The sequence below is a fragment of the Zalophus californianus genome, chromosome 2 (assembly GCF_009762305.2).
Source record: "Zalophus californianus isolate mZalCal1 chromosome 2, mZalCal1.pri.v2, whole genome shotgun sequence".
In the NCBI taxonomy this organism is placed as follows: Eukaryota; Metazoa; Chordata; class Mammalia; order Carnivora; family Otariidae; genus Zalophus; species Zalophus californianus.
In genome coordinates, this window is record NC_045596.1 from 2,052,563 (window position 1) to 2,077,755 (window position 25,193).

At 42.9% G+C, this 25,193-nt stretch overlaps 1 protein-coding gene across 7 annotated transcripts in view; it reads left to right on the forward strand.

Annotated features, from left to right (window-relative positions):
• The window catches only part of GRK4 (G protein-coupled receptor kinase 4), a 97,945-nt gene that overhangs the window by 39,643 nt on the left and 33,109 nt on the right, over nt 1-25,193 (forward strand). For all 7 annotated transcript variants that reach the window (XM_027598975.2, XM_027598974.2, XM_027598976.2 and 4 more), the window contains 5 exons: nt 4,200-4,300; nt 10,969-11,061; nt 11,940-12,003; nt 14,900-15,040; nt 21,473-21,663. In XM_027598975.2, the coding sequence (XP_027454776.2) occupies nt 4,200-4,300; nt 10,969-11,061; nt 11,940-12,003; nt 14,900-15,040; nt 21,473-21,663 (590 nt within the window). The remainder of the gene's footprint in view (nt 1-4,199; nt 4,301-10,968; nt 11,062-11,939; nt 12,004-14,899; nt 15,041-21,472; nt 21,664-25,193) is intronic.

Below are 25,193 nucleotides of genomic sequence, written 5' to 3' on the forward strand. Positions count from 1 at the left end.
TGATTGCTGTGGCTAGGACTTCTAGTACTATGTTGAATAAAAGTGGTGAGAGTGGACATCCCTGTTTTGTTCCTAACTGCAGAGGAAGAGCTCTGTTTTTCCCCATTGGGGATGATGTTAGCTGTGAGTTTTTCCTGTATGGCCTTTATTATGTTGCAGTGTGTTCTCTTTAAACCTACTTTGTTGAGGTGTTTTTTTTTTTTTTTTTTTTTTTTTTTACCATGAATGGATGTTGTACTTTGTCAGTTGCTTTTTCTGTGTTGAAATGATCATATGGTTTTTATCCTTTCTCTTGTTGATGTGATATATCATATTGATTGATTTGTGAATATTGAACCACCTTTGCAACCCAGGAATAAAGCCCACTTGATTGTGAATGATCGTGAATGATTTTTTTCAATGTATTTTTGGGTTTGGTTTGCTAGTATTTTGTTGAGGATTTTTGCATTTGTGCTCACCAGAGATTTTGGCTTGTAGTTCTCTTTTTTTGTCGTGTCTTTATCTGGTTTTGGTATTAGGGTAATGCTGGCCTCAGAATGAATTTGGAAATGTTCCTTCCTTTTCCATTTTTTGGAATTGTTTGAAAGGAATATATGTTAATTCTTCTTTAAATGTTTGGTAGAATTCACCTGTGAAACCATCTGGTCCTGGACTTTTGTTTGTTAGGAGGTTTTTTTTTTTTTAATTATTATTATTATTATGGATTCAGTTTCTTTGCTGGTAATTGGTGTGTTCAGATTTTCTGTTTCTTCCTGTTTCAGTTTTGGTAGTTTATATGTTTCTAGGAATTTCTCCATTTCTTCTACTTTGTCCAATTTGTTGGCATACAGTTTTTCATAATATTCTCTTATAATTGTTTGTACATCTGTGGTGTTTGTTGGTATTTATCCTCTCTTTTTTGAGATTTTATTTATTTGGATCCTTTATCCAAATAAGAGGTTAATCAATTTTATTGATTTTTTTCAAAGAACCAGCTTGTGGTTTCATTGATCTGTTCTATTGGTTTTTTAGTTTCTATATCATTTATTTCTGCTCTAATATTTATTACTTCCTTCTTCCTGTTGGTTTTAGGTGGTTTTTGTTGTTGTTGTTGTTGTTCTTTTTCCAGCTCCCTTAGATGTAAGGTTTGGTTATTTATTTGAGATTTTTCTTGCCTTTTGAAGTGGGCCTGTATTGCTATAAACTTCCCTCTTATGGCTACTTTTGCTGCTTCCCAAAGGTTTTGAACTATTGTGTTTTCATTTGCATTTGTTTCCATGTGCTTTTTTATTTCATCTTTTATTTCCTGGTTGGCCCATTCATTGTTTAGTAGCATGGTATTTAACCTCCTTGTATTTGTGGTCTTTCCAGATTTTTTCTTGTGGTTGACTTCTAGTTTCATAGTGTTATGTCAGAAAAGATACACAGTATGACTTCGATCTTTTTAAGTTTGTTAAGGCTTGTTTTGTGGCTTAATATGTGATCTATTCTGGAGAGTGTTCCATGTGCACTTGAAAAGAATGTGTATTCTGCTGTTTGAGGATGGAATGTTCTGAATATATCTGTTAAATTCATCTAGTCCGATGTGTCATTCAAAGCCAATGTTTCTTTGTTGATTTTCTGTTTAGATGATCTGTCCATTGATGTGAGTGGGGAGTTAAATTTCCCTAATATTATTGTATTACTATTGATTAGATCCTTTATGTTTGTTGTTAACTGTTTTATGTATTTGGGTACTTCCAGGTTGGATGCACAAATATTTATAATTGTTATATCTTCTTGTAGGATTGCCCCCTTTATTATTTATTATATCATGTCCTTCTTTGTTGCTTATTATAGTCTTTGTTTTAAAGTCTATTTTGTCTGATGTAAGTATTGCTACTCTGGCTTTCTTTTGACAAGCATTTGCATGATAGATATTTCTCCATCCCCTCACTTTCAATCTGCTGGTGTCTTTAGGTCTACAATGAGTCCCTTGTAGGCAGCATATAGATGGGTCTTCTTTTCTTACCCATTCTGACACCCTATGTCTTTTGATTGGAGCATTTAGTTCATTTATGTTCAAAGTAGTTATTGATAGATATGTATTTATTACCATTTTATTCCTTGTTTTGTGGTTGTTTCTGAAGATTTTCTCTGATCCTTTCTTGTCTTTCTCTCTTTCATGATTTGCTGGTTTTCCTTAGTGATATATTTGAATTTATTTCTCCTTATTCTTTGCATATTTATTAGTGGTTTTTGATTTGTGGTTACCATTAGGTCGATACATAACATCTTCTGCATATAACAGTCTATATTAAGTTGATGGTCGTTTAAGTTTGAACCCATTCTTTACTCCTTTCCTTCCCACGTTTTAGGTATATGGTGTCATATTTTACATCCTCTTATTTTGTGAGTTCCTTGACTGTTTTTTACAGAAATATTCATTTTTACTGCTTTTTGTATTACGTCCCTTCATACCGTCATTTTTGGTCTTTCCTTTCCACTCAAGGAGTCCCCTGTAATATTTCTTGCAGCGTTGGTTTAGTGATGATGAGCTCCTTTGGTTTTGTTTGCCTGGAAAACTCTTTATCTCTCCTTCTTTTTTATTTTTTAATAAGTATTTTATTTATTTATTAGAGAGAGAGAGAGCGCACAAGCCGAGGGGGTGGGGGTGGGGAAGGGCAGAGGGAGAAGCAGACTCCCCACTGAGCAGGGAGCCTGACACAGGCTCGATCCCAGGACCCTGAGCCGAAGGCAGACATAGTATAGATGGGAAAAAGCCTCACTTCTGTTAGACCTTTTAATTGACACCTATTAATCATTATTAATTATAACAATATTGCTCATTTTTTTAAATGTGAATTTTCTATATTGTTTTATATTTCTATCACTAGTTCAACTTTGATGGAAGTGTTTCTTTGATTTGTAGAAAACACAGTTTTGCTGTGCTAACTCAGCTATACCACTGTCAGAAATCAGTTTAGAATGCATTTCTCAAGTCTAATGACAAATTAAATGTATAACTGAACATGATCTGGGTATCTTTTTCAATAAATCAGGATAGTAGTTTTGTTATGTGTTTCTTTCTCCAGAATTCTCTAGTTGAGGGTTAAGAGAATGGGAAGCGGGCAGGTAGGGACATATTAGTGAGAATGTAAAGTGGTAGAGCCTTTTTGGAGGTCAGCTTTGCAATAAATATCAATGTTTAAGAGACATGTATCCTTTGAGCTAGTAATTCTACTTTCAGGAATCTGTCTTATAAAAACACAGTTGTACAAAGATGTTCATGACAGTGGTGTCTGCAGTGGAGAAAATGGGCAGGTAGAATGTGTAAGAAGGACAGATAGGCGTATACTCTGGGAAACCATGCAGTCTTTAAGAAAATACGGTAGCTCTCTAGGTAGCAGCACATATTTATAAAACTACATATGTATTTTTATCCCATTTGTGTGAGAAAAAATTATTTATTTCTGAGGCTTTGTGTGCATGTGTATGTGTTTATATTTTTAATTATGGCAAAAGAGACATACAATTGATCATTGTAACCATTTCTAAGTGTACAGTTCGGTAGCATTACACATACTGACATTGGTGGGCAGCCTGTACTACCATCCATCTCCCGAACTTTCTTTATCCTGCAAATCTGAAACTCTGTCCCCGTTAAACACAGCTCCCACTTTCCCCTCCCCCAGGCCCTAGGTAACCACCATTCCACATTCCATCTCTAGTATTCTGACCATTTCAGGGACCTCACAGAAGTGGGATCATACAGTATTTGTCCTTTTGTGACTGGCTCATTTCACCGAGCACAGTGTCCTCAAGGTTCATTCCTGTTGTAGCAGGTGTCAGAACGTCCTTCCTCTTTGAAGCTGAGTAACATTCCCCTGCATGGAGGGACCATGGTGTTTATCCATTCGTCTGTCACTGGACCCTTGGGTTGCTCCAACCTTTTGGATATTGTGAATAATGCTGCTGTGGATATGGGTGTACAAATACCTCCCCAAAACCTTGCTTTTCGCTCTGATTTGATTTGCTCAGGAAAACATCTGAAAAGGTGGACAACACAGTGAACTCTGGAAAATGACAGCGGGGTGGCGGGTGAAGGTGGCACTTTGACTTGTTATTTCATACACTTGATGTTGTACTTTTTTCTTACAGTAAGCCTTAGGTTCTGTTTACAATTGGTAAATTATGAAATCACTAATTGTTATGCATTTGGTTTGTGCTGTATTAAAAAGTCAACAGTCCCTTTACCAGAAATACCTTCCCATGTTTTGAGAGAATGTCGGTTGAGACTGAAGCAGAACCCCGGCAAGGACGACTTTGAGGAATGCACCAGGTAAGTGGCTGGCACCACCCTGCCCAGACGTGTGGCTGATGCCAGACGGGAGGTTTACAGGGGCTCTCTCTGCATGACACCAGCTCTCACTGCAGGACTTTCCAAACTAAAGTGGTCACTTTCACTAGAAAGAGATACACGAAGGGTGATAATTATACAGACAGAAGGGACACCCTGAAATGGGTCACATCGTGGAGAGCCAGTGTATGCGCATGGTTTTGCAGGCCCCTGGCCCCTCCGCTCAGCCTTCTAAAATGCATATGTCTGGGATGTAAGGATTCCCATAAAATGTTTTTTTAAAGCCCTAGGAACTTGCTGAAAATATCTTTTCTCTAGGTATTTGCAGTACAGACAGGGAAATTCTAAGTGAAAGCACTTTGACTAAATCCGGCTCCTGAGGTACACAGGGAGAAAGAATGGTTTCTGGACTGATCTGGCCCAGAACACGGAGTCCTCTGTCCAGTCATGCAGCATTCGGGTGTTGTTTATCCTAAGAGCCGTTCAACAGAGGCTGGTTGAGTGCCGGCTCTATGTCAGGTGCTGCGTCCGTTTCTTGGGGCGGCCATCACAAAATTCCACAAACTTAGGTGGCATAAAACAGCGGGAATTTATTCTCCGGACGCCTGGGTGGCTCAGCCGGTGAAGCATCTGCCTTCGGCTCAGGTCGTGATCCCAGGGTCCTGGGATCAAGTCTCGCATCAGGCTCCCTGCTCAATGGGGAGCCTGCTTCTCCCTCTCCCTCTGCCACTTGTTCTCTCTCTCTCTTGCTCTCAAATAAATAAATAAAATCTTAAAAAAACAGCAAGAGAAGTTTATTCTCACAGTTCTGGAAGCTGGGAGTCTGAAGTCAAGGTCTCTCAAGGACAGGATCCTTCCTCGGCTCTGCTTGTTTCTGGTGGAGGCCAGTGATCCCTGCTGTTTCTAGGCTTGCAGCTGCAGCGTTTCAGTCTCTGCTGTCATTGTCCTTGTGTTCTCTCCTCTTCTTATAAGGGCACCAGTCCCATTGGATCAGGGCCCACCCTAGTCTCGTATGACCGCATCTTAACTAATTATAGCTGCAAAGACCAGGGTTAGGACTCAACATATCTGTTTGGGAGAAGCATTTCAAGTCACAGTAATAGTTTGCTTCTTTGGGTTGAGGTTATGTTAGAGAGCAAAACGAAACACTGCTGACTTGAGTTTTCATTCCTACGTGACTTAAGAAAATATGAATTGCAGAGCCTTGGCTTATTAGTTATTTTTTGGGAAAATAGTTATTAAGCACCTATTATGTGCTGTCATTGATCTAGTTTCCAGGAATAAAATAAACAGGAATGAGTTGGTTCTTTACTTCTAGGGAGCTGTATTAGTTTCCTATTGCGGCCATAACAAATTGCCACAAACTTGATGGCCTAAAACCACACGCATCTCTTTTTTTTTTTCAGTTCTGGAGGTCAGAAGTCTGAAAGCAGTATCGCTGGGCAGAAATCAAAGTGTCCATAGGGCCTTGCTCCATTGAGGATCTAGGGGAGGATCCATTTTCTTGTTTTCTAGGAATGCATTACTTGGCTCATGGCGCCTTACTCCATGTTCAAAACCAGCCATACAGCATCCTCAAGTTTCTCTCTGCTTCTGTCTTTAGGAAACCTTTTCTTACTCTGTATGTGCACATCTCCCTCAGCCTCCCTCGTACAACAACATGTGTGATGGCATTTAGGGCCCACCCAGATAATCCAGGATCATTTTCTCATCTCAGGCCCTTTAACTCAGTCATCTGCAAAGTCCCTGTTGCCATGGAGGGTGACAGTCATAGGTTCCAGGGTTTGGGACCTGGATGTGTTTGGGTCATTCATTATTCAGCCTACCACAGGTGCTGAATAAATTGCCAGGGAGCGAGCGTTGAGGGCGCCTCTCCTAGCCTGGGGCCACAAGAAGAGTCTTCACAGAGACCCTTCCCTGCAGGCTGAGGAGGCGGCCAGGGAGCACAAAGACCTGCAGGGGGAGGGGCTGGCCGAGGATGGCTGCTACTTCATCCCAGGAGGGCCAGGGAGAGGGTCCTCATGGCTCCCACTCCCTGGTCCTTGTTCCCAGGTGCCCTTTCTGTCACTTCCCAAGTGTTCACATGGGAGTCCTCACATGAACAACAGTGATAAACGCTTATGAATGCATTACTCCTCTTAGTAATCCATGACGCGGCCACGACTGTCATCCTTATTGGAGGCCAGAAAAGGTTTGGTAACCTGCCCCAGGCCCCTCTGCTTGAGGACTGAGCAGCCAGCTTCCTCACATGGGTGCATTCCCCAAAGAGGGCAGTCATCAACCTGGTTTGCATGCAACTTTTGCGAAGATCCCACTTTTAAAACTGATCACTTTTTGGTTCCATTTTCATTTTGCAGAAACTACTAGAAAAAAATCTGAGAATTAATTCCTAAGTAGTCACTTCAAATTTGTGTTTTTCCTTTCTCAGATTTTTATGTTAACTTGTAGACACAGAGAAGAGCGCTAGATCCCGTTAGGCCCCAGTGGTGGCCTCTCCTAGTGGTGACATCTGTGTGATGGGCACATCCACAGTGTGGGTGTAGACCTGTCTGGCACCGGCACCTCGGCTCAGCCCCTCTCCTGCTTACAATGGTGGGCATTGGCAACTGGAAGAACAAGGTTTTAGGCTAGTCGGTCACTCTGTGCCACCCAAACTATCCCTTTGTGATTTAGAATTACCAAAGAAACTACATTTTGTTTCTGAGGCAAGTGTGTGGCTCACTGGTGTACAGATCAGCAACTGTGGAGTGGAGGGTATGTCCCCTGTGCTCTGAGACAGGGTGCTGGCAGCCAGGCCGGCCCTGTGCTCAGTCATTTCCGTGTGACTGTGCCTCCAGCCAGCAGCTGCCTCTTTCGTACGCAGCGCGCAGTAACACTGCCCCATCCATGTTTCCTGAGGATGACGGGGGTAGGGCAGAGCCTCAGTGATGCCATCGTGGGCTGAGGGTCTGGCCCGGCCCCCGTGGAAGACACCCTAGAGACAAAAGCGGGATGGAGGGCTCCACTTCAACACTCCACAGCCTGGCCAAGTGGTGTCATGGTGACAAAGAAGGGGGCGGCCGCAGGCTGGAGACCGTCTCCTGTGCTGGCGCACTCACAGACAGCAGAGCGGGGCCTCCTCCAGGAACAGTTTCATGGGGGCGAGGCAGGCCATGTGTCATTGACCTTTTCAAGGTCACTCCCAGAAGCACATTGTCTCCGTCTGTCTGGCTGCTGTAACAGATGCCACAGACTGGGAGGCATCTGTCTCCCATAGCTCTGCAGGCTGGAAGCCCGTGGTCGTGGCGCCAGCGTGGTCCAGCTCTGGTGAGGCCCCTCTTCAGCGTTCTGTGGCCTCACGTGGCAGGAAGAGCCAGGGAGGAGTCTCTTTCATAAGAGCACGAAACCAAATCCGTTCAGGGAGCCTCCACCCTCCAAAAACCATCACCTTGGGGATTAGGTTTCACCATAGGACTTTTGGGGGGACACACATTCAGTCCATAGCATACATCATCATGACTATCCCTTCCAAAAACCAAGCACCCATGTGCCAGGGAATAGCCACACCTCCACTTTGACCTGCAGAGAAAGTACACATTGTTGAGGAGAAAAGACCCATCTCCGCGTGTCCCTGAGGTTGCGGGGAGTTACACTGCTTAGCAGGGCTGGTCCGGGCCGTGGAGGAGAAGGGTCCCTTCACGCCCCTGGGTCCACGCTGCGTGTTCGCACCATGGCTTCCTGTGCCTTGTCGCTGGGATCCAGCTTTCTAGTGGGGACAGCATTTCACTTCCCTAGCACTTGCCAGCTGGTTTCCTGATTTCTCTTTTTACCTCTAGGCCTCTTTCCTTTTTCTGTGGTTACCATGTGTTCCCCCATTCCAGCCTTAGGGTTCTTCACTGATACATCTCTTCACTAAATTTGTTCATATTTTTAACCCTCTGATGAGGCACTTTTCCAGTTCCGTCCTGTTGTTGAAGAATGGGGTGGTGTACACGACTGTATCAGACTGGCCACAGGTCTGCCTCCTTCTCTGTGTATCTGCTTTGAGATACGGACTTAAAAGTCTCTCATATTTAAATAAGTTTTAGTACTCAGTCCCCCCTCTGTCGGTTTGGATTAGTTCACTCGACTGGTGGCGGTTTATTCCTTACATTCTTATTCAGTGCCTGTCGTTTGCCAGCAGCTGGGCCAGGCACTGGCTAACGGGGGACCTCAGCGCGATGCGGTGCAGAAATGAGGACTTTCAGAATTCCCTACTGTTCTGGCTCATTTCTGTATTGCTGCAACCTTGATTGCCCTGAAAGCCTTCCTTCTCATTTTGGATTCCAGAGTACTGATGCTGCATAATGAACGTAAATGTTTCCTTTAGGGGCGTCTGGGTGGCTCAGTTGGTTGGGCGTCTGTCTTCGGCTCAGGTCATGATCCTGGAGTCCAGGGATCAAGTCCCGCATCGGGCTCCCCGCTCAGTGGGGAGTCTGCCTCTCCCTCTGACCCTCTCCCCTCTTATGCTCTCTCTTGCGCTCTCACTCAAATAAATAAAATCTTAAAGAAAAAAAAAAGTTTCCTTTAGGCTCCCTGCTGTTTTCTGTAAGAAGCTGTATTGAGAGGCAAGCATAGTGTGATGGTTGGTGGGGAGCCCCAGGATGGCTATCTTAAAAACCAATGTGGAACTGATAGAGTTTTAAATGTTATAACTTTTAAAAAAATGTGTGCAGTTGGGGGGGCGCCTGGGTGGGTCAGTTGGTTAAGCACCCTACTCTTGGTTTCCACTCAGGTCAGGATCTCAGTCGTGGGATCAAACCCCGCACTGGGTTCTGTTCTCAGTGCTGAGTCTTCGTGCCCACCCCCACTCAAATAAATAAATACATAAATACATAAATACATAAAATCTTTAAAAAAAGGTGTGTGCAGTAGGTTTATTTCCCAGACTAGAGCAGTGGGGCAGAGTCTGTTGTTTTTGAGTTAAGGAGTATTAGGAAGTGAAATTGAGAAGCACTGGTAAGTTGATTGTAGTCATCAGCATATTAATTTATACAGACTGAAATATGCAATTATATTAGAATAAGTTGATAGTGTGTGGTTCTTCTCATAGAAATATGCAAACACCTCTACAAAGATGATTTAACTAAGCCGACAGTATCAGAATCCTTGCCCTGGTCCACAAAGGTTTGGAGTTGGGCTGCCCACGTGCTTAGGAGGGAAAGGTGTTCCTAGAGGCAGGGAGCAGGCCCTCCCTCTCCCTCCACTAGGACAGGAGGAGGTGGTCCAGGTAGCCAGCCTCCAGAACAGTGCTCAGGTGTCAGATTGTATGTAGCAGCCATGTCAGACCCTCTGATGTCTGGACATCTTCCAACGTCTATTATACTCTTAAAAATGATTGAGGACCCAAAGAGCTTTTGTGTATGTGGCTTACATTTTTAAAAAGAAGAAGACATAAACATTCCACTTGCCATCAGAGCAATGATGTCACATGTCTTGTGCTTCTGGAAAACCCCTCTGTGAAAATGAGGTTTTTAGTTTTTAAAAGGCACATGATGTCTTAGCATTACTACAAATATAGTTTCATTGTTAAACATCCCCCCGAAAGGGTCTCAGAATCCGTAGGGATCCTCAGAACACATTTTGAGAATCGCTGTGCTATAATATTAGTTAGTCCAAGAACTTGTGAATAACCTCCTTTTACAAAATAAAGTGAAACCAAGTGGCTTGCTCAGAATTCTTACAATCAGTGAAAATGCTGGAATTGTTCCCGAAGCCTCTTGAGTTACTGGTCTACTAGCAATTCCCCATGGAAACTCTGATCTTTTCCCATTTGGGTTTTTGTCCATGCTTGGGAGACCCTTTCCTTCTTCCTTCATCTGGATGACTTCTACTTCAACTCAGACACCAACTTCACCAAAGTGTCCCTAATATAACCTCTCCTAGGGGAGGTGTTCTGGGCACACCAGGCATGGCACACTCTTCTCTAACAGTGCACTAACTTACCCATCTCCCTGGCCAAGCTGGTAGGTTCTTCGATGTAGGCCTCATTGGACATTTTCCCTCCAACATCCAGCACAGTGCTTGCAATCTACTTCTTAGATGCTTATTGACTAATGAGCTGTTTTAAAAATTGACTACATTCTGTCCCTCATCTATTCTACGAATAAGAATTTTATTACTTCTGTAATAAAATAAAACTATATATTTTATAAAATTCTAAATAAAACTTTAGAAGCATGGCTAACTGCATAAAATTTCTTCTGGAAATATATAGCATAAAATAGTTCATCGGGTGTTTTAGTTTCAATGTTAAAAAAAGGTTGGTCACATATTAACATTTTGTACAACATGACTATTATCATTTAGATACTCATTCTAATCTTACATACCAAATGTTTACAATCCCTACTGAAACACATGTGCTTGGGTGCATGCACACACACACTACACATACACCCCTTGAATACATTGGGAGGGTAAACAATTTCATTTCTTTTGAATTCTTGCCTTCATATTTTTACTAATAACATTAGAAACAAGTGTGGAATTCTATAATTGCAAAATTTAATATATTTAATTGTGTAAAATGATTGACTTCCCATACCCAGTGTTGATGAATGTGCTGAAACATAGTTGTTTTCATATTGTAATGCAACAAACGTATATAATTATGTAAAATCTTTTTCTAGAATTATCCATAACTATTTAAGTGGAGAACCATTTGGGGAATACCAAGAAAGCCCATATTTTTCTCGATTTCTACAGTGGAAATGGCTGGAAAGGTATGTTCTAATTTAAAATTCAAAAACAAGTAGTAATTTCTCAGAATGTGTACTGATTGATGTATGCTTTTCCATCTGTCAAAATAATATTGGAAATCTTGGGCTGGATATGGTATTGTACAGAAATTATTAATATGTGTTATGTAATTTCTTCAGCCCTGTGAGCACAGTAGTTAGAAGATAAAACATATCCTAGATTCACAGAAATATAATCCGATGTGCACTGGTTCAGTCTTGTGGTACTAGCCACGTGGACTCAGTCAAGGGACTTGGCCTTCATGAGCATCAGGTCCCTGTTTTTGAAAATAGATGTAATTCTAGAATCCAGCATACTGCGCTGCTGGGCTGCCTGAGGATTGTGTATAGCTTGGTGTACAATTGTACAAAGTAAGTGCTCAGTAAGTGTGGTTGTTACAATGGTTATTGATTGATTAGACTTCCAGTTCTACTTCATGCACGTTTCTTTTGAGATGTTGAGTATAAACACCTCTTTGAGGTTCTTTTTCCACAGGGTGGTGCACTGTAGATATGTCATTTTCCTCTGCAGCTTTCCAATAGGCCCAGGACATACATATGTCGTGATGTGAACTAGTTGCTGACCTTCCTTCAATTAGTAAGGATAATTGGACAGTTCTAGATCTATCTTCATTGTTTTCAATAATTCTTAATGTTAACATGCGCTTATGTCTCTTAGCGTAATGGAAGGTGTCCCACTAGAGGGAGACACGGTCCCTGAGCATGGGCACCCTTGCCCCGGGCACTCCCTTTGAATAGTGCGGTGTCATATATAAGGCCAGGATAGGAGCTAGGTAGGCTTTTCTGCTTTAAAATAACAATGTGATGTGACATCTGAAGCTTTTTCTTTTTTAATTAATTAGGCAACCAGTAACAAAGAACACATTTAGGCATTACAGAGTTCTAGGAAAAGGCGGATTTGGTGAGGTAAGTAATAACGTGACTAGAAAAGTAAGACAGCGCGGTACTTGAGAGACATGATGTGTCAACTTTACCAATACATTTATTTCCTTACTGTGTATTTTGGGAATGATTTAGCCAACCACAAGAATTAAGATTGAACAAACAAAAGGTACTTTGCTACCTGCTTTTAAAAGATTCGGAGATCTGGAAAGAAAAAATTCACTATCTTCATGATTTTTTTCTTTCACTTTATGTTTCGTACAGAAGTTGTTTCCCGCATTCCATTATTCAACATTCAATCTCAGTTTGTCCTGATGGAAAAGATGATTGTTTCCATATTGTCTAATCTGTTACTCTATTTCCTTAATTTAAGACTAGCTTAAAAGCTCATATAGTACAGAGTATATTATTAAATGTGCTTATTTATCTCAACTCTGTGTGGACATGTATGTGCTCCCACACCTATATCAAAAGATACTAGAAAATGTGTAAATTTGGGAAGATCCTAAGGACACTACCCACAAATTCATGAGAGATGGTCTTTGAACATGATGGCTCTCCGAGATAGAGACTATTGTGTGGGGTGGACCAAGAATCACATGTAGTTCTGGTTAGGTCATTTAAAGAGGTGTTAGGTGCCTCATTGATTATCTGGAGCGGTCATGTTCAGTTTTAGCATTTATAACTCCCCAGAGCCAGAGCCAGGACAGCCACAGAGAACCAAAGCTGCACGTGTAGTCAGAAGCAAGTGAAATTGCCCGCATGTGATCGAAATCACCCATGCTCCCAAATTCCCATGGAAAGCCTAAACCAAAGCCACCAGAGTTCCCTTAATGTGGATTAGGAAGCTGACCTAAGAGGCCTTGTCCCACAAGTGAGGCCTCTCCTACCTCTGTGTTTGGGTGAGGGAGACATCGGCCCATGTCGCCAGTACCTCAGAACCAGCAATGTTGTGCCTGACACAGTTCTGGAGACCTGTTAGAGTATTTCCAGTGATCCAACCAAATGCTGTTGTAACCCTTCCAGGATAGAGATTTCTGTAAGAAATCCACCCTCTGTTTGAATACCTCCTCAAGCAGGAAAGTTATTCACTCTCTTTAATTCGTGCTACTCTGCCTTTCATGATGTCCAAGTATAAAACTCAGATTCTGTCCAAGAACAGAGGATGTTTCAAGCTCTTCTGTTTACAAAAGAATGTAGCTCTAGTTATAGCCACATGGAGGTTCTAGAAATGGACCCAGTAGTAACGTGTTAGCAAATTTTAACTGTTGTGAAAGACTTGGTATATTTATATTTATAGATTATTTTTTAACACATTTACTGTGTTTCCACACAAAAGATTATACAGATGGATAAAGTGTTCTGGTTTTTCACAGACCTGTTCTGGATGTGCTATTTGTTACATCGCGTCTGTGCAGAGCAGAACAGTCCATTTCCACTGTGCATCCCTGTCAGAGGGAGCCCTGTGACCCTAATGCGGACAGCCTCAGTGCCTTTTAAATCCAGATTCCAGTGGTGGATTTCCTTTTTCCAAATGCTAACACCTCTTCCGGTGGTTTTGCAAGGGCAAACATTTTGGTCTTATTTTGTCGACCGCAGTGCTTTCACTTAGGCTTCAAGTCCTCCAGAAGAGGTTTGTGGGGTCCTGCGGTGGCGCCGAGGAAAGAGAACCGGTGGCATCTCTGTGTGCATGGCTCTAGAGGCAGCACAGTGCCGTGGAGGGGGCTTGTCGGCGCAGCTGGCCTTGCTTCCGCCGTGTGACCTTGGCTTCCTCTCATCCTCATCATGACAGGGAGAAGATCCCTGCTTCCCACGGTGGTTGCGAGCAGCAAAGGAATATTCGTGTCCAGCTGAGAGTGCAGAGTCTGGCTCCCTTACCTCTTCTCCCTTCTCTTTCTTCGACTTGGCAATTGCACTTTAAAGAATTTGTCTTAAGTTAGTGATAAAGAGATATGCCAAGATTTATGTGCTGAGACTTAATGGTAGGAAAATGACTAAAGAAATTTTGGAGTAGTCAGATATTGGGAGAACATAGAATGATGAGGAAACAGTCACACTGGAAGATGAAAATAGGAGATTGTAAAATATTTTCTATAATATAAGGTCAGGTTCCCCACCCAAAATTCAGGAGGACTCAGAAGCCTATACAGTTATCTTGGGATTTCAGTGAATTTTATCATTGTCCTTACTAATACTTGCAGTATTTTGCACAACGAACTTTATATTTTATCATCAAAATCATGTTACTCCTGGATTAAAATGATATCATGTCTTCTGTTTGCTTATAAAGTAACCGTGTCTGTGTATGTGTGGTATATGCATGTGTTATGTGTGTGGGGCGCGTACATGCCTGTGGTGTGCGGTCGGTGTGTGTGGGCAGTGTGTCTGTGGTATGAAGGGTGTGTGTGTGCGCGCGCGCAGTGGACGGGAGTCAGAGGAAACAAGGCAGCCTCGTGCTGATAGCCCAGAAGCTGTGGGATGGGTACTTGGGAGCTCATTATAGCCCCATCTCCACTTCTGTGATTTTGGAAATTTTTTCCTAGTGGGAAGGTAAGTAATGTATAAATAGTCTTTTAACAACTAAGTAGAATAAATACATGAAAGTTTATGAACTCTATGCAATATCTTTTCTTATATCCTTAAACTTTTAAAAGAAAGAGGAATCAGTTTACTCTCAAACACTGTGGCTCTTGTGCAGGGGCTGAGAGATGCAGGGAGACCCTGGCGGCCTGGCGTGCTGTGGTCCCCTGTGGGAGAGCCGGGACCCCCGCCCCACCCCTGCGGCCACCAGCCCCTCCCTGCCGTTCACCTGTGGGGCTGATCATGGAGGGAGTGGGGCTTGGTTGCTGCTGCCGGTGGTGACGGCGGCGGCCCGAGGTGGCAGGTGTGTAGAACACTTTCTTTCCCTTTTTTAAACTAGGTTTGTGCGTGTCAAGTGCGGGCTACAGGAAAGATGTATGCGTGTAAGAAGCTGGAGAAAAACAGAATAAAGAGGAGGAAAGGTGAAGCCATGGCTCTCAGCGAAAAGAGAATCCTAGAAAAAGTGCATAGCAGATTTGTAGTGAGTATCTGGGTTTAGTCCTCGCTGTGGATGGCGTGGTGAGGACCCTCTGGTGGGCACACCTGCTGCTGGGCCCACCTGTCTCGGCTGGGGGTGCGGGCTGTGCTGCCGCGGCTGGCGACAGGGCCAGGGGCCAGGGACAGCCTGGTCCTGCTGGTGGCCTCTGCTTCCCTACCCGCTTCTTACTGAGCACACACACCAAGCAGGGGTGATCCCACCCCCCGGGGCCTGCTCTGTGGGCTCCGCCTCACACCCAGCAGCAGGCTGTTACCGGCCAGGGCCCTGCCCTCTCCTGGGCCGCCAGTGCTCATCCTGGGCCGTAGGGCCACTGCCTCCTGAGCTTGAAGGCAGTGGCCCAAGTCCTCCTCTCTGCGAGCCTGCAGTCTGACACCTGGCCAGTGTACTGCTGGCCCCTGGCTAGCATTTCCCAGTCGCACGAAGCCTTAAATCCCACCTTCACTATGTCAGGCAAGGGTTGGGCGAATGGGGCTTAGGTGAATGCGGGACCCTCCTAGGCCCTGTGCTGTGCATGAGGTGCTGTGGCATTCATCCCCGAACCTAACTTCTGTCCCCTGCTTCATATCTCCTGTAGCATCTGTGGCAACAAGAGGGTCTATGTAAGGGGGAGAGGGAAAGATAACTTAGGAAAGAATTTGTGGTGTTAGGCTTACTTCCTCCAAGTCACTTCTGTCTCAGGACTGAGGTTCGCTGCTTTGTGCTGGGGGACAAACTTTGCAAATAGTGGCCTGCACAGCCATCCTCTACATTTACCTCTGTGTATGACAGGTCTCTCCTCGTACATTCCACGAAAATCTTTAATAAAACTGGCTCATCATGGAGTTGTTTTAAATATGTTTGTGTAACTACCTTGAAACACAGAAATCCATAATCTAGCTTTATGAAAGGGACATAAGTAATACCTATGGTTTATTCTATTTAAATGAAATATTTTTGTTTCTATATTCTTGGCCTCTCCCAAGGAACCTAGAAATATTTTCCTTCATCCTTTTCTTTTCTAATTGAAGTATAATTGATATGACAATATCCTGTTAGTTTCAAGTATATATCATAGTGATTCCATATTTTTATGCATTATGAAATGATCCCTGTGATAAGTCTAATTACCATCTGTCACCACACTGTTATTCCAATATTATCGACTATGTTCCCTATCCTATACATTACATCTCCTTGACTTATCTGTTTTATAACTAGAAGTTTGTACCTCTGTTTTTTAGAGTTTGTTTATCTAAGTAATCTCTATACCCAATGTGGGGCTTGAACTCACGACCCTGAGATCAAGTTCTATGCTCTTGCAAATGAGCCAGCCAGGCACCCTGAAGTTTGTACCTCTTAATCCCTTCCACTTATTTTCTGTCCCCCAACCCTTCCCTACTCTCTCTTTTTTTTTTTTTTTAAAGATTTTGTTTATTTATTTGACAGAGAGAGACACACAGCAAGAGAGAGAACACAAGCAGGGGGAGTGGGAGAGGGAGAAGCAGGCTTCCTGTGGAACAGGGAGCCTGATGCGGGGCTCGATCCCTGAGCCGAAGGCAGACGCTTAACGACTGAGCCACCCACGTGCCACCACCCCTCCCTACTCTTATAATCAACAGTTTGTTTTCCATGTCTGAGTCTGTTTCTGTTTTGTTTGTTTTGTTTTTAAGATTCCATGTATGAGTGAAACCATATGGCATTTGTCTTTCTCTGACTTATTTCATTTGGCATTAATACCCACTAAGTCTATCCATGTTTTGCAAATGGCAAGATTTCAGCCTTCTTTATGGCTGAGTAATATTCCATTGTATATATGGACCACATCTTCTATATCTTTTCATCTATGAATGGACACTTAGGTTGCTTCTGTATCTTGGCTGTTGTAAATAAGGCTGCAGTGAACCTAGGGGTGCAGATATTTCTTTGGATTAGTGTTTCCATTTTCTTTGGATAAACACCTAGAGGTGCATTTGCTGGATCATATGGTATTTCAAGTTTTTTATTTTTTGAGGAACCTCCATACTGTTTTCCATGGTGGCTGCACCAACTTACATTTCCATCAACAGTGCACCTGGGTTCCTTTTCCTGCACATCCTTACCACACTTGCTATTTCTTGTTTTTTTCTTGTTTTTTTTTTTTTTTTGATGCTAGCCATTCTGACAGGTGTGAAGTAATACCTCATGGTGGTTTTGATTTACCTTTCCCTAATGGTTAGTGATGTTGAGCATCTTTTCACAGGCCTGTTGGCCATCTGTATGTCTTCTTTGGAAAAATATCTGTTTAAATACTCTGCCCATTTTTTAATCAAGTTATTTTTTCACATATTAATTTGTGTAAGTCTTTTAATATATTTTTAATATTATCCCCTTATCTGATACATGATTTGCAAATATCTTCCATTCAGTAGGTTGCCTTTTTGTTTTGTTGATGGTTTCCTTCGCTGTGCAGAAGCTTTTTAGTTTGTTGTAATCCCGTTTATTTTAGCTTTTGTTGCTCTTGCCTTAGTAGACTGTGCCCCCCACCCCCAAGTATTACTAAGACTGATGCCAAAGAGCTTACTTCCTATGGTTTCTTCTAGGAGTTTTATGGTTTTACTTGTTATGTTCAAGTCTTTAATCCATTTTGAGTAAATTTTTGTGTATGGTAAAATGTAGTGATCCAGTTTCATTCTTCTGCGTGTGGCTATCCAGTTTTTCCAACATTATTTATTGAGCAGGCTCTCTTTTCCCCATTGAATGTTCTTGCCTCCTGTGTCATAAATTAACTGACCATATACGCATAGACTTATTTCTGGGCTTCCTATTCTATTCCACTGATCTGTGTGGCTGTTTTTATGCCAGTACCATACCATTTTCACTACTACAGCTTGGTAATATAGATTGGAATCAGAGAGCATGATGCCTCCAGTTTTGTTCTTCTTTCTCAAGATTGCTTTGGCTCTTCAGAGTCTTGTGTTATTCCATACAATTTTAGGATTATTTGTTCTAGTTCTGTGAAAAGAGCTATTGGCATTTTTTAGGGATTGCACTGAATCTGTAGATTGCTTTGGGTAATATGGACATTTTAACAATATTAATTCTTCCATGCCGTGAAGATGGTTTATCTTTCCATTTGTTTGTGTTGTCTTCAATTTCTTTCATTAGTCTCTTATAGTTTCAGAGTATAGGTCTTTCACCTCCTTGGTTAAGTTTATTCCTGGGTTTTTTATTATTTTAATACAATTGTAAATTGGATTGTTTTCTTTTTTTATTTATTTTTATTTATTTTTTAAAAGATTTTATTTATTTGACAGAGAGAGACACAGGGAGAGAGGGAACACAAGCAGGGGGAGTGGGAGAGGGAGAAGCAGGCTTCCTGCTGAGCAGGAAGCCCAATGTGTGGCTCTATCCTAGGATCCTGGGATCATGACCTGAGCCAAAGGCAGACGCTTAATGACTGAGCCACCCAGGCACCTTGTTTTCTTTTTTTAAAAGATATATTTATTTATTTGAGAGAGAGAGTGTGTGCACATGTGAGTGGGGAGAGGGGCAGAGGGAGAGAATCTCAGGCAGACTTCCCACTGAGCGCAGAGCCTGATGTGGGGCTCGATCCCATGACCCATGAGATCGTGACTTGAGCCAAAATCAAGAGTCTGATACTTAACTGACTGAGCCACCCTGGTGTCCCTGGGATTGTTTTCTTAATTTCTATTTCTGATAGCTTTTTGTCAGTGTATAGAAACACAACCTGTTTCTGCATGTTAATTTTGTACCCTGTGGCTTTACTGAAATCATTAATTAGTTCTCAAATCTCTTTGGTGGAGTCTTTAGGGTTTTCTATATATAGCATCATGTCATCTGCAAATAGTTTTACTTCTTCCTTTCCAATTTAGATGCCTTTTATTTCTTTTACTTCCCTAATTGCTATGGCTAGGACTTTCAGTACTATGTTGAATAAAAGTGGCAAGAGTGGGCATCTCTGTCTTGTTCCTGATCTTAGAGGAAAAGCTTTCAGCTTTTCACGATTCAGGATAATGTTAGCTGTGGGTTTATCATATATGACCTTTATTATGTTAAGGTATGTTCCTTCTTTTTTAAAAGATTTTATTTATTTATTTGAGAGAGAATGAGAGAGAGCATGAGAGGGAGGAGGGTCAGAGGGAGAAGCAGACTCCCTGCTGAGCAGGGAGCCCGATGTGAGACTCAATCCGGCACTCCAGGATCATGACCTGAGCTGAAAGCAGTCGCTTAACCAACTGAGCCATCCAGGTGCCCCAAGGTATGTTCTTTCTTTACCCACTTTATTGAGAGCTTTTATCATAAATAAATATTGAATTTTGTCATATGTTTTTTATGCATCTTTTGAGATGATCATATGATTTTTATGTTTCATTTTGTTAATATGTTGTATCACCTTGATGTATTTTTGGATGTTGAACCATCCTTGCATCCCTGGAATAAATCCCACTTGATCATGGTGTATGATCCTTTTTATATATTGTTCAATTGGATTTAGTAATATTTTGTTGAGGATTTTTACATCTATGTTCATCAGGGATATTGGCCTGTAATTTTCTTTTTTAATAATGTCTTTATCTGGTTTCAGTGTCAGGGTGATTCTGGCCTTGTAAAATGAGTTTGGAAGCCTTCCTTCCTCTTTCAATTTTTTTGGAATAGTTTGAAAGGATAGGTACTAACCCTTCTTTAAAAGTTTGGTAGAATTCACCTGTGAAGCCATGTGGTCCTGGGATTTTGTTTCTTAGGAGTTTTAAAATTACTGCTTCAATTTCATTACTTGTAATTGGTCTGTTCATATTTTCTGTTTTTGTGTGATTTGGTCTTGGAAGGTTGGGTTTCTAGGAACTTACCCATTTCTTCTAGGTTGTCCAACATGTTGGTATGTAATTGTTCATACTGATCTCTTATGATTCTTTGTATTTCTGTGGTGTCACTTGCAACTTCTCTTTCATTTCTGATTTTTAAAAAACTTATGTATTTGTTTATTATTGATGAGTCTGACTAGAAGTTTATTGATTTTATTTTTTCAAAGAACCAGGTTTTAATTGATCTTTTCTATTGTTTTTTCATCTCTATTTCATTTATTTCCACTCTGATCTTTATTATTTCCTCCTTCTACTAACTTTGGACTTTGTTATTTTTTTAGTTCCTTTAGATATAAAATGAGATTGTTTATTTGGCATTTTTCTTGTTTCTTGGAGTAGGCCTGTGTTGTTATGACCTTCTCTCTTAGAGCTGCTTTTGCTGTGTCCCATAGATTTTGGAAAGTTGATTTCCATTTTATTTGTCTGAAGGTAGTTTTTTATTTCCTCTGTGAGTTTTCCTTCATCCTTGATTGTATTTTTTCCTCTCTGCTTACAGTTATCAGTGGGTCTTGACCTCTACCTGTGTCACACTCATCCCCTCCTCCTTCCCACTGCCCACCCTGGCTGGCCCCACAACATGATTATGCATGTGGACAGTCCAACACTTTCTATATAATTTGTTGTGTTTCTAGCCAAGTTATTAGAAACAATATCAGCCACAAATAGTTAGAAAATAAAAACTTTTAATTGATACCATTTACAATAGCATCAAGAAACATCATAATCTAGGCAAAAATTTAATGAAAATGTGCAAGACTTCTACATTGAGATCTAAAACGCTATTCCAAGAAATTAAAGAAGACCAAATAAAGGGAAGGATACCATGCTTATGGATTAGAAGACTCAATGTATGAAGATGTTGGTTTTCCCAAATTGATATATAGATTGAATGAATTAAGTGCAGTCCCAATCAAAATCCCAGCATGGTGTGTGTGTGTGTGTGTGTGTGTGTGTGTGTGTGTGTGTGTGTAAATTGACCTACAAACCAACGGAAAAGTGGGCAAAATACTTGGACAGGTACTTCACACAAGTAGTTCCAAATGGAGAAGTATATGAAAAAGTATGAGAAATGTGTCCTGTATTTGTATATACAGAGAAATGCACATTAAAACTGCAATGAGAGGCAACTATACCTTCAGCAGCATTGACTGACAACATAAAATGTTGGAAAGATGTGCAGCGGCAAGACCCCTCTTACACCGTGGGTGGGTGTATTAACTTGTAACTTAACCTGTATACTGAACATGGGTGTTCTAGAAGTATGAAACGTTGAGTACGATTAGAGCATACCTTCGATGAATCAGGATCCCAAGTGTCTTTGTGAAGTTTTGCCATCTACCCACTTAGCCATAGAAAATTCTCTCCTCAGTGCAGAATTCCTGGAAGATCTTTGATAGGTAAATGTCCAAGAAGCACCAGATGCATGGTATGCATTTCCCTGAAGCATATAGTATTTGGGTGTTCTAATGATAAATCTAATGTGGAGTATTTGAATAATGTTAGCAAATAGAGTAAATCACCAATGAATGAGTAGGTGTTTGTGCTTTGTTTTTTATGATGCTGTTGTCTTTAGGTTAGTTTGTCCTACACTTATGAAACCAAAGATTCCTTGTGCTTGGTGCTAACCATTATGAATGGAGGGGACTTGAAGTTTCACATCCACAACCTGGGCAACCCTGGCTTTGATGAGCAGAGAGCTATTTTCTATGCTGCCGAGCTGTGCTGTGGCTTGGAGGATTTACAGAGGGAAAGAATTGTGTACAGGTAAGAACAGCATGAACTCCTGGGGCCTGGGAGCCTGTTCATCCCGAGCCTCAGGCTCCCACCGGGCTCCCTCTGGCCACCCAGGAGCTTGGGCAGAAGGGCTGTGCTGGAGCCCTTGGTGGCCATTCGTAGGATCTGGTCACTCACGCTGTTGGGAATATGGTCAATCAGCAGTGGACCTTGGTTTTATTTTTAGTTCTCTTTGATCTCTAGTAGATCAGTTTTATTTATTTATTTTTTAGATTTTATTTATTTATTTGACAGAGAAAGAGAGAGAAAGTTCACAAGCAGGGGGAGAGGCAGAGGAAGAGGGAGAAGCAGGCTCCCGGCTGAGCAGGGAGCCCGACGTGGGGCTCGATCCCAGGACCCTGGGATCATGACCTGAGTTGAAGGCAGATGCTTAACGACTGAGCCACCCAGGCGCCCCTCTAGTAGATCAGTTTTATTTGTTAAGTTGATCAAATATAGGCAGTGTAACTCATGTAAGTACGAGAAGAGCCCATTTCCAAAATAGTTCATTTAGGACTGTGGACTCTGTTCCAACAAAATAGTGTAACAATTAAATGTCTCTAATATTTATTTTAATATTTTGCATCTTGGTATTGAGTAAAGAAAATTAAATTTAATTTAATAGGTCGAATTAAATTAGTATGATCATATATTTAGTTTTAGGGAAAGCAGTCCCTCCAGCCACCCTTTGGGTATGGAGCTCCTGGGCTCTGACACCCTTCTTGACCATTCCCCGTATAGCTCTGTCCCTTCACCTCTGTGTGGACACCCACCTCCATGTGAGGACCATTCCCTGCAGGCGTTTCTCACCTTGCTCTTTCCCCTACATTTCCAAGGGAGACCCCTGCCCTCATCTTCCCCATCCAGTTGGTCACCAAATCACCCCTGAATGTTTCCCTAGTCAGTCTTTAGGGTCACTGGCTTAGTTCATATCTTCCTTAGGTTACCTGGCAGGCAGACACTTGAATGGTCTCACTGATGCCAGTCTTGGCCCGGTTCCTGCTCTGTGAGACCAATGACAGGCCTTTGATCCTGTCACAGCGTCCCTAGCTTGCAGTCCTGTGGGCCTGGCTCTCCTGACCCTGAGGGATGCCGCTCCCCACTGACTTCTCCAGCCCGGCGTCCCGCTGTCCCCCGAGTGGGGACTCTCTGCCTTGGCGATGCACACGTGAACATCTCAAGCGTCCTCACGTCTTCATACCTTTGCACATGTGGTCTGCTTGTCGGAGGCCTTTCTTCACTGCAGCCCCTCTGCCTTCATTCTGAGAAACCGCAGATCATCCCTACGTTCCCCACCCCTGATAATGGGGGCGGCGGTGTGCTCCCCTTGGGCATCCTCAGAGCACCTGTGCCGTCCCACTGGAGGGCTGGTCACACCAGCCGCAAGCTTCTCAGAAGGCCTTTCTCGGATCCGTACTCTGATGAACTCTTGGCTTTGTCTCACATTTCCCAGAGCCACGTTATGATATCTTGAGGGCCAGACACCAGGCCTGGCCACAGGGCTGGCGCAGCACCCCCTGAGATGTTGAGCAAGGGGTGGACTGCTGCCTTGGGAGCCATGCCTACAGACACAGGCCCTGGTCTGAGTGGAGAGTGCCTTGTCACCACGCTCACAGGGAGAGACTGGTGGCCCAGAAGCAAGGAACAAGCCTGTAGGAGCTCTGAGTCCTCTTTACTCTGGGAGGACCTTAGAGTTTATTACAGTTCAGGACAGTTAAGCCCCCTCTGCTTGCTTCCAGCGTGAAGATGTGTGGGCATACCTCGTTCCAGTGCTCTTCCCTTTACTGTGCTTCACAAATACTGTCTTTTTTACAAATGGAAGGCTTGTGACAACCCTGCACTGAGCAAGTCCTATTGGTGCTACTTTTCCAGCCGCACAGGTTCACTTAATATCTGTGTCACATGTCGATAATTCTTGCAGGGTTTCAAACCATTTCATTATTATACTTGTTACAGTGATCTATGATCTCTGATGTTACTATCAGACTTGTTTGGGGGCACCACAAACTGCACTCATATAAGACGGCAAACTTAACCAGTGCACGTTGTGTGTTCCGACTGCTCCACCGACCGGCTGTTTCCCTCTCTCTCCTTCTCCTTGGGCCTCCCTGTCCCCTGAGACACAACAATATGGAAATTAGGCCAATTAATAACCCTGTAATGGCCTCTAGGTGCTCAAGTGAAAGGAAGAGTCACACATATCTCACTTGAAGTCAAAAGCTAGAAATGATGAAGCTTAGTGAGGAAGGGATGTCTAAAGCCGAGATAGGCCGAAAGGTAGGCCTCTTGTGCCAAAAGGCCATGTCGCAAATGCCAAGGAAAGGTTCTCGAAGGAAGTTAAGAGCGCTACTCCAGCGAACACATGAGTGATAAGAATGTGCAACGGCCTCATTGCTGATGGGGAGAAAAGTTTGGTGGCTTGGATAGGAGATCAAAGCAGCCCCAGTATTCCCTTAAGCCAAAGCCTCATCCAGAGCAAGGCCCTGACTCTCTTCAAGTCCACGAAGGCTGAGGGAGGTGAGGAAGCCGCAGAAGAAAAGTCTGCAGCTAGCAGAGGTGGGTTCATGAGGTTTAAGGAAACACAGAAGTGCCAGGTGAAGCAGCACGCGCTGATGGAGAAGCTGCAGCAGGTTCAGCAGAAGATCCAGCTAGGATCGCTTGGGAAGGCAGCTGCTAAACAGATGCTCTGTGGAGACGCGGCAGCCTTATCTGGGAGAAGAGGTCGCCCGGGACTGTCCTAGCTAGAGAGGAGAAGCCAGCACCTGGCTTCAGACGTTCAAGGGACAGGCTGACTCCCCTGTTAGGGACTAATGCGGCTGGTGACTTGAAGCTGAAGCCGGAAAATTCTTAGGGCCCTTAAGAATTATGCTACCTCTCCTCTGCCCGTGCTCTACAAACGGAACAGCGCGGCCTGGACGACAGCATACCTGTTTACAACACGGTTTACCAAATATCTGAAGCCCACTGTGGAGACCTACTGCTCAGAAAAAGATTCCTTTTGAAATATTACTGCTCGTCGACATCGTACCTGGTCACCCAAGAGCTCTGATGACGTCCGGCGAGATTAGTGTTGTTTTCATGCCTGCTAATGCAACGTCCATTCTGCAGCCCACGGAGCAAGGAGTAATTTTGACTTTGAAATCTTACTATTTAAGAGACACACTTTGCAAGGCTGTATTATTTAAGAGACACACCACAGATGGTGATTCCTCTGCTCGATCTGGGTAAATTGAGAATCTTCTGGAAAGGATTCACCATTCCAGACGCCATTAAGAAAATGTTCCCATGGTTCAATGTCAATACTAACAGGAGTTTGGAAGAAGTGGGTGCCAGCCCTCGTGGAGGACGTTGAGGGGTTCAAGACTCAGTGGAGGAAGTCACTGCAGATGTGGTGGAAACAGCCAGAGAACTAGAAGTGGAGCCTGGAGAGGTGAGCGAACCTCTGCCCTCTCAGGATAACACTTGAACGGGTGAGGAGGTGCTTCTGTGGAGGAGCAAAGAAGGGGATTTCTTGAGATGGA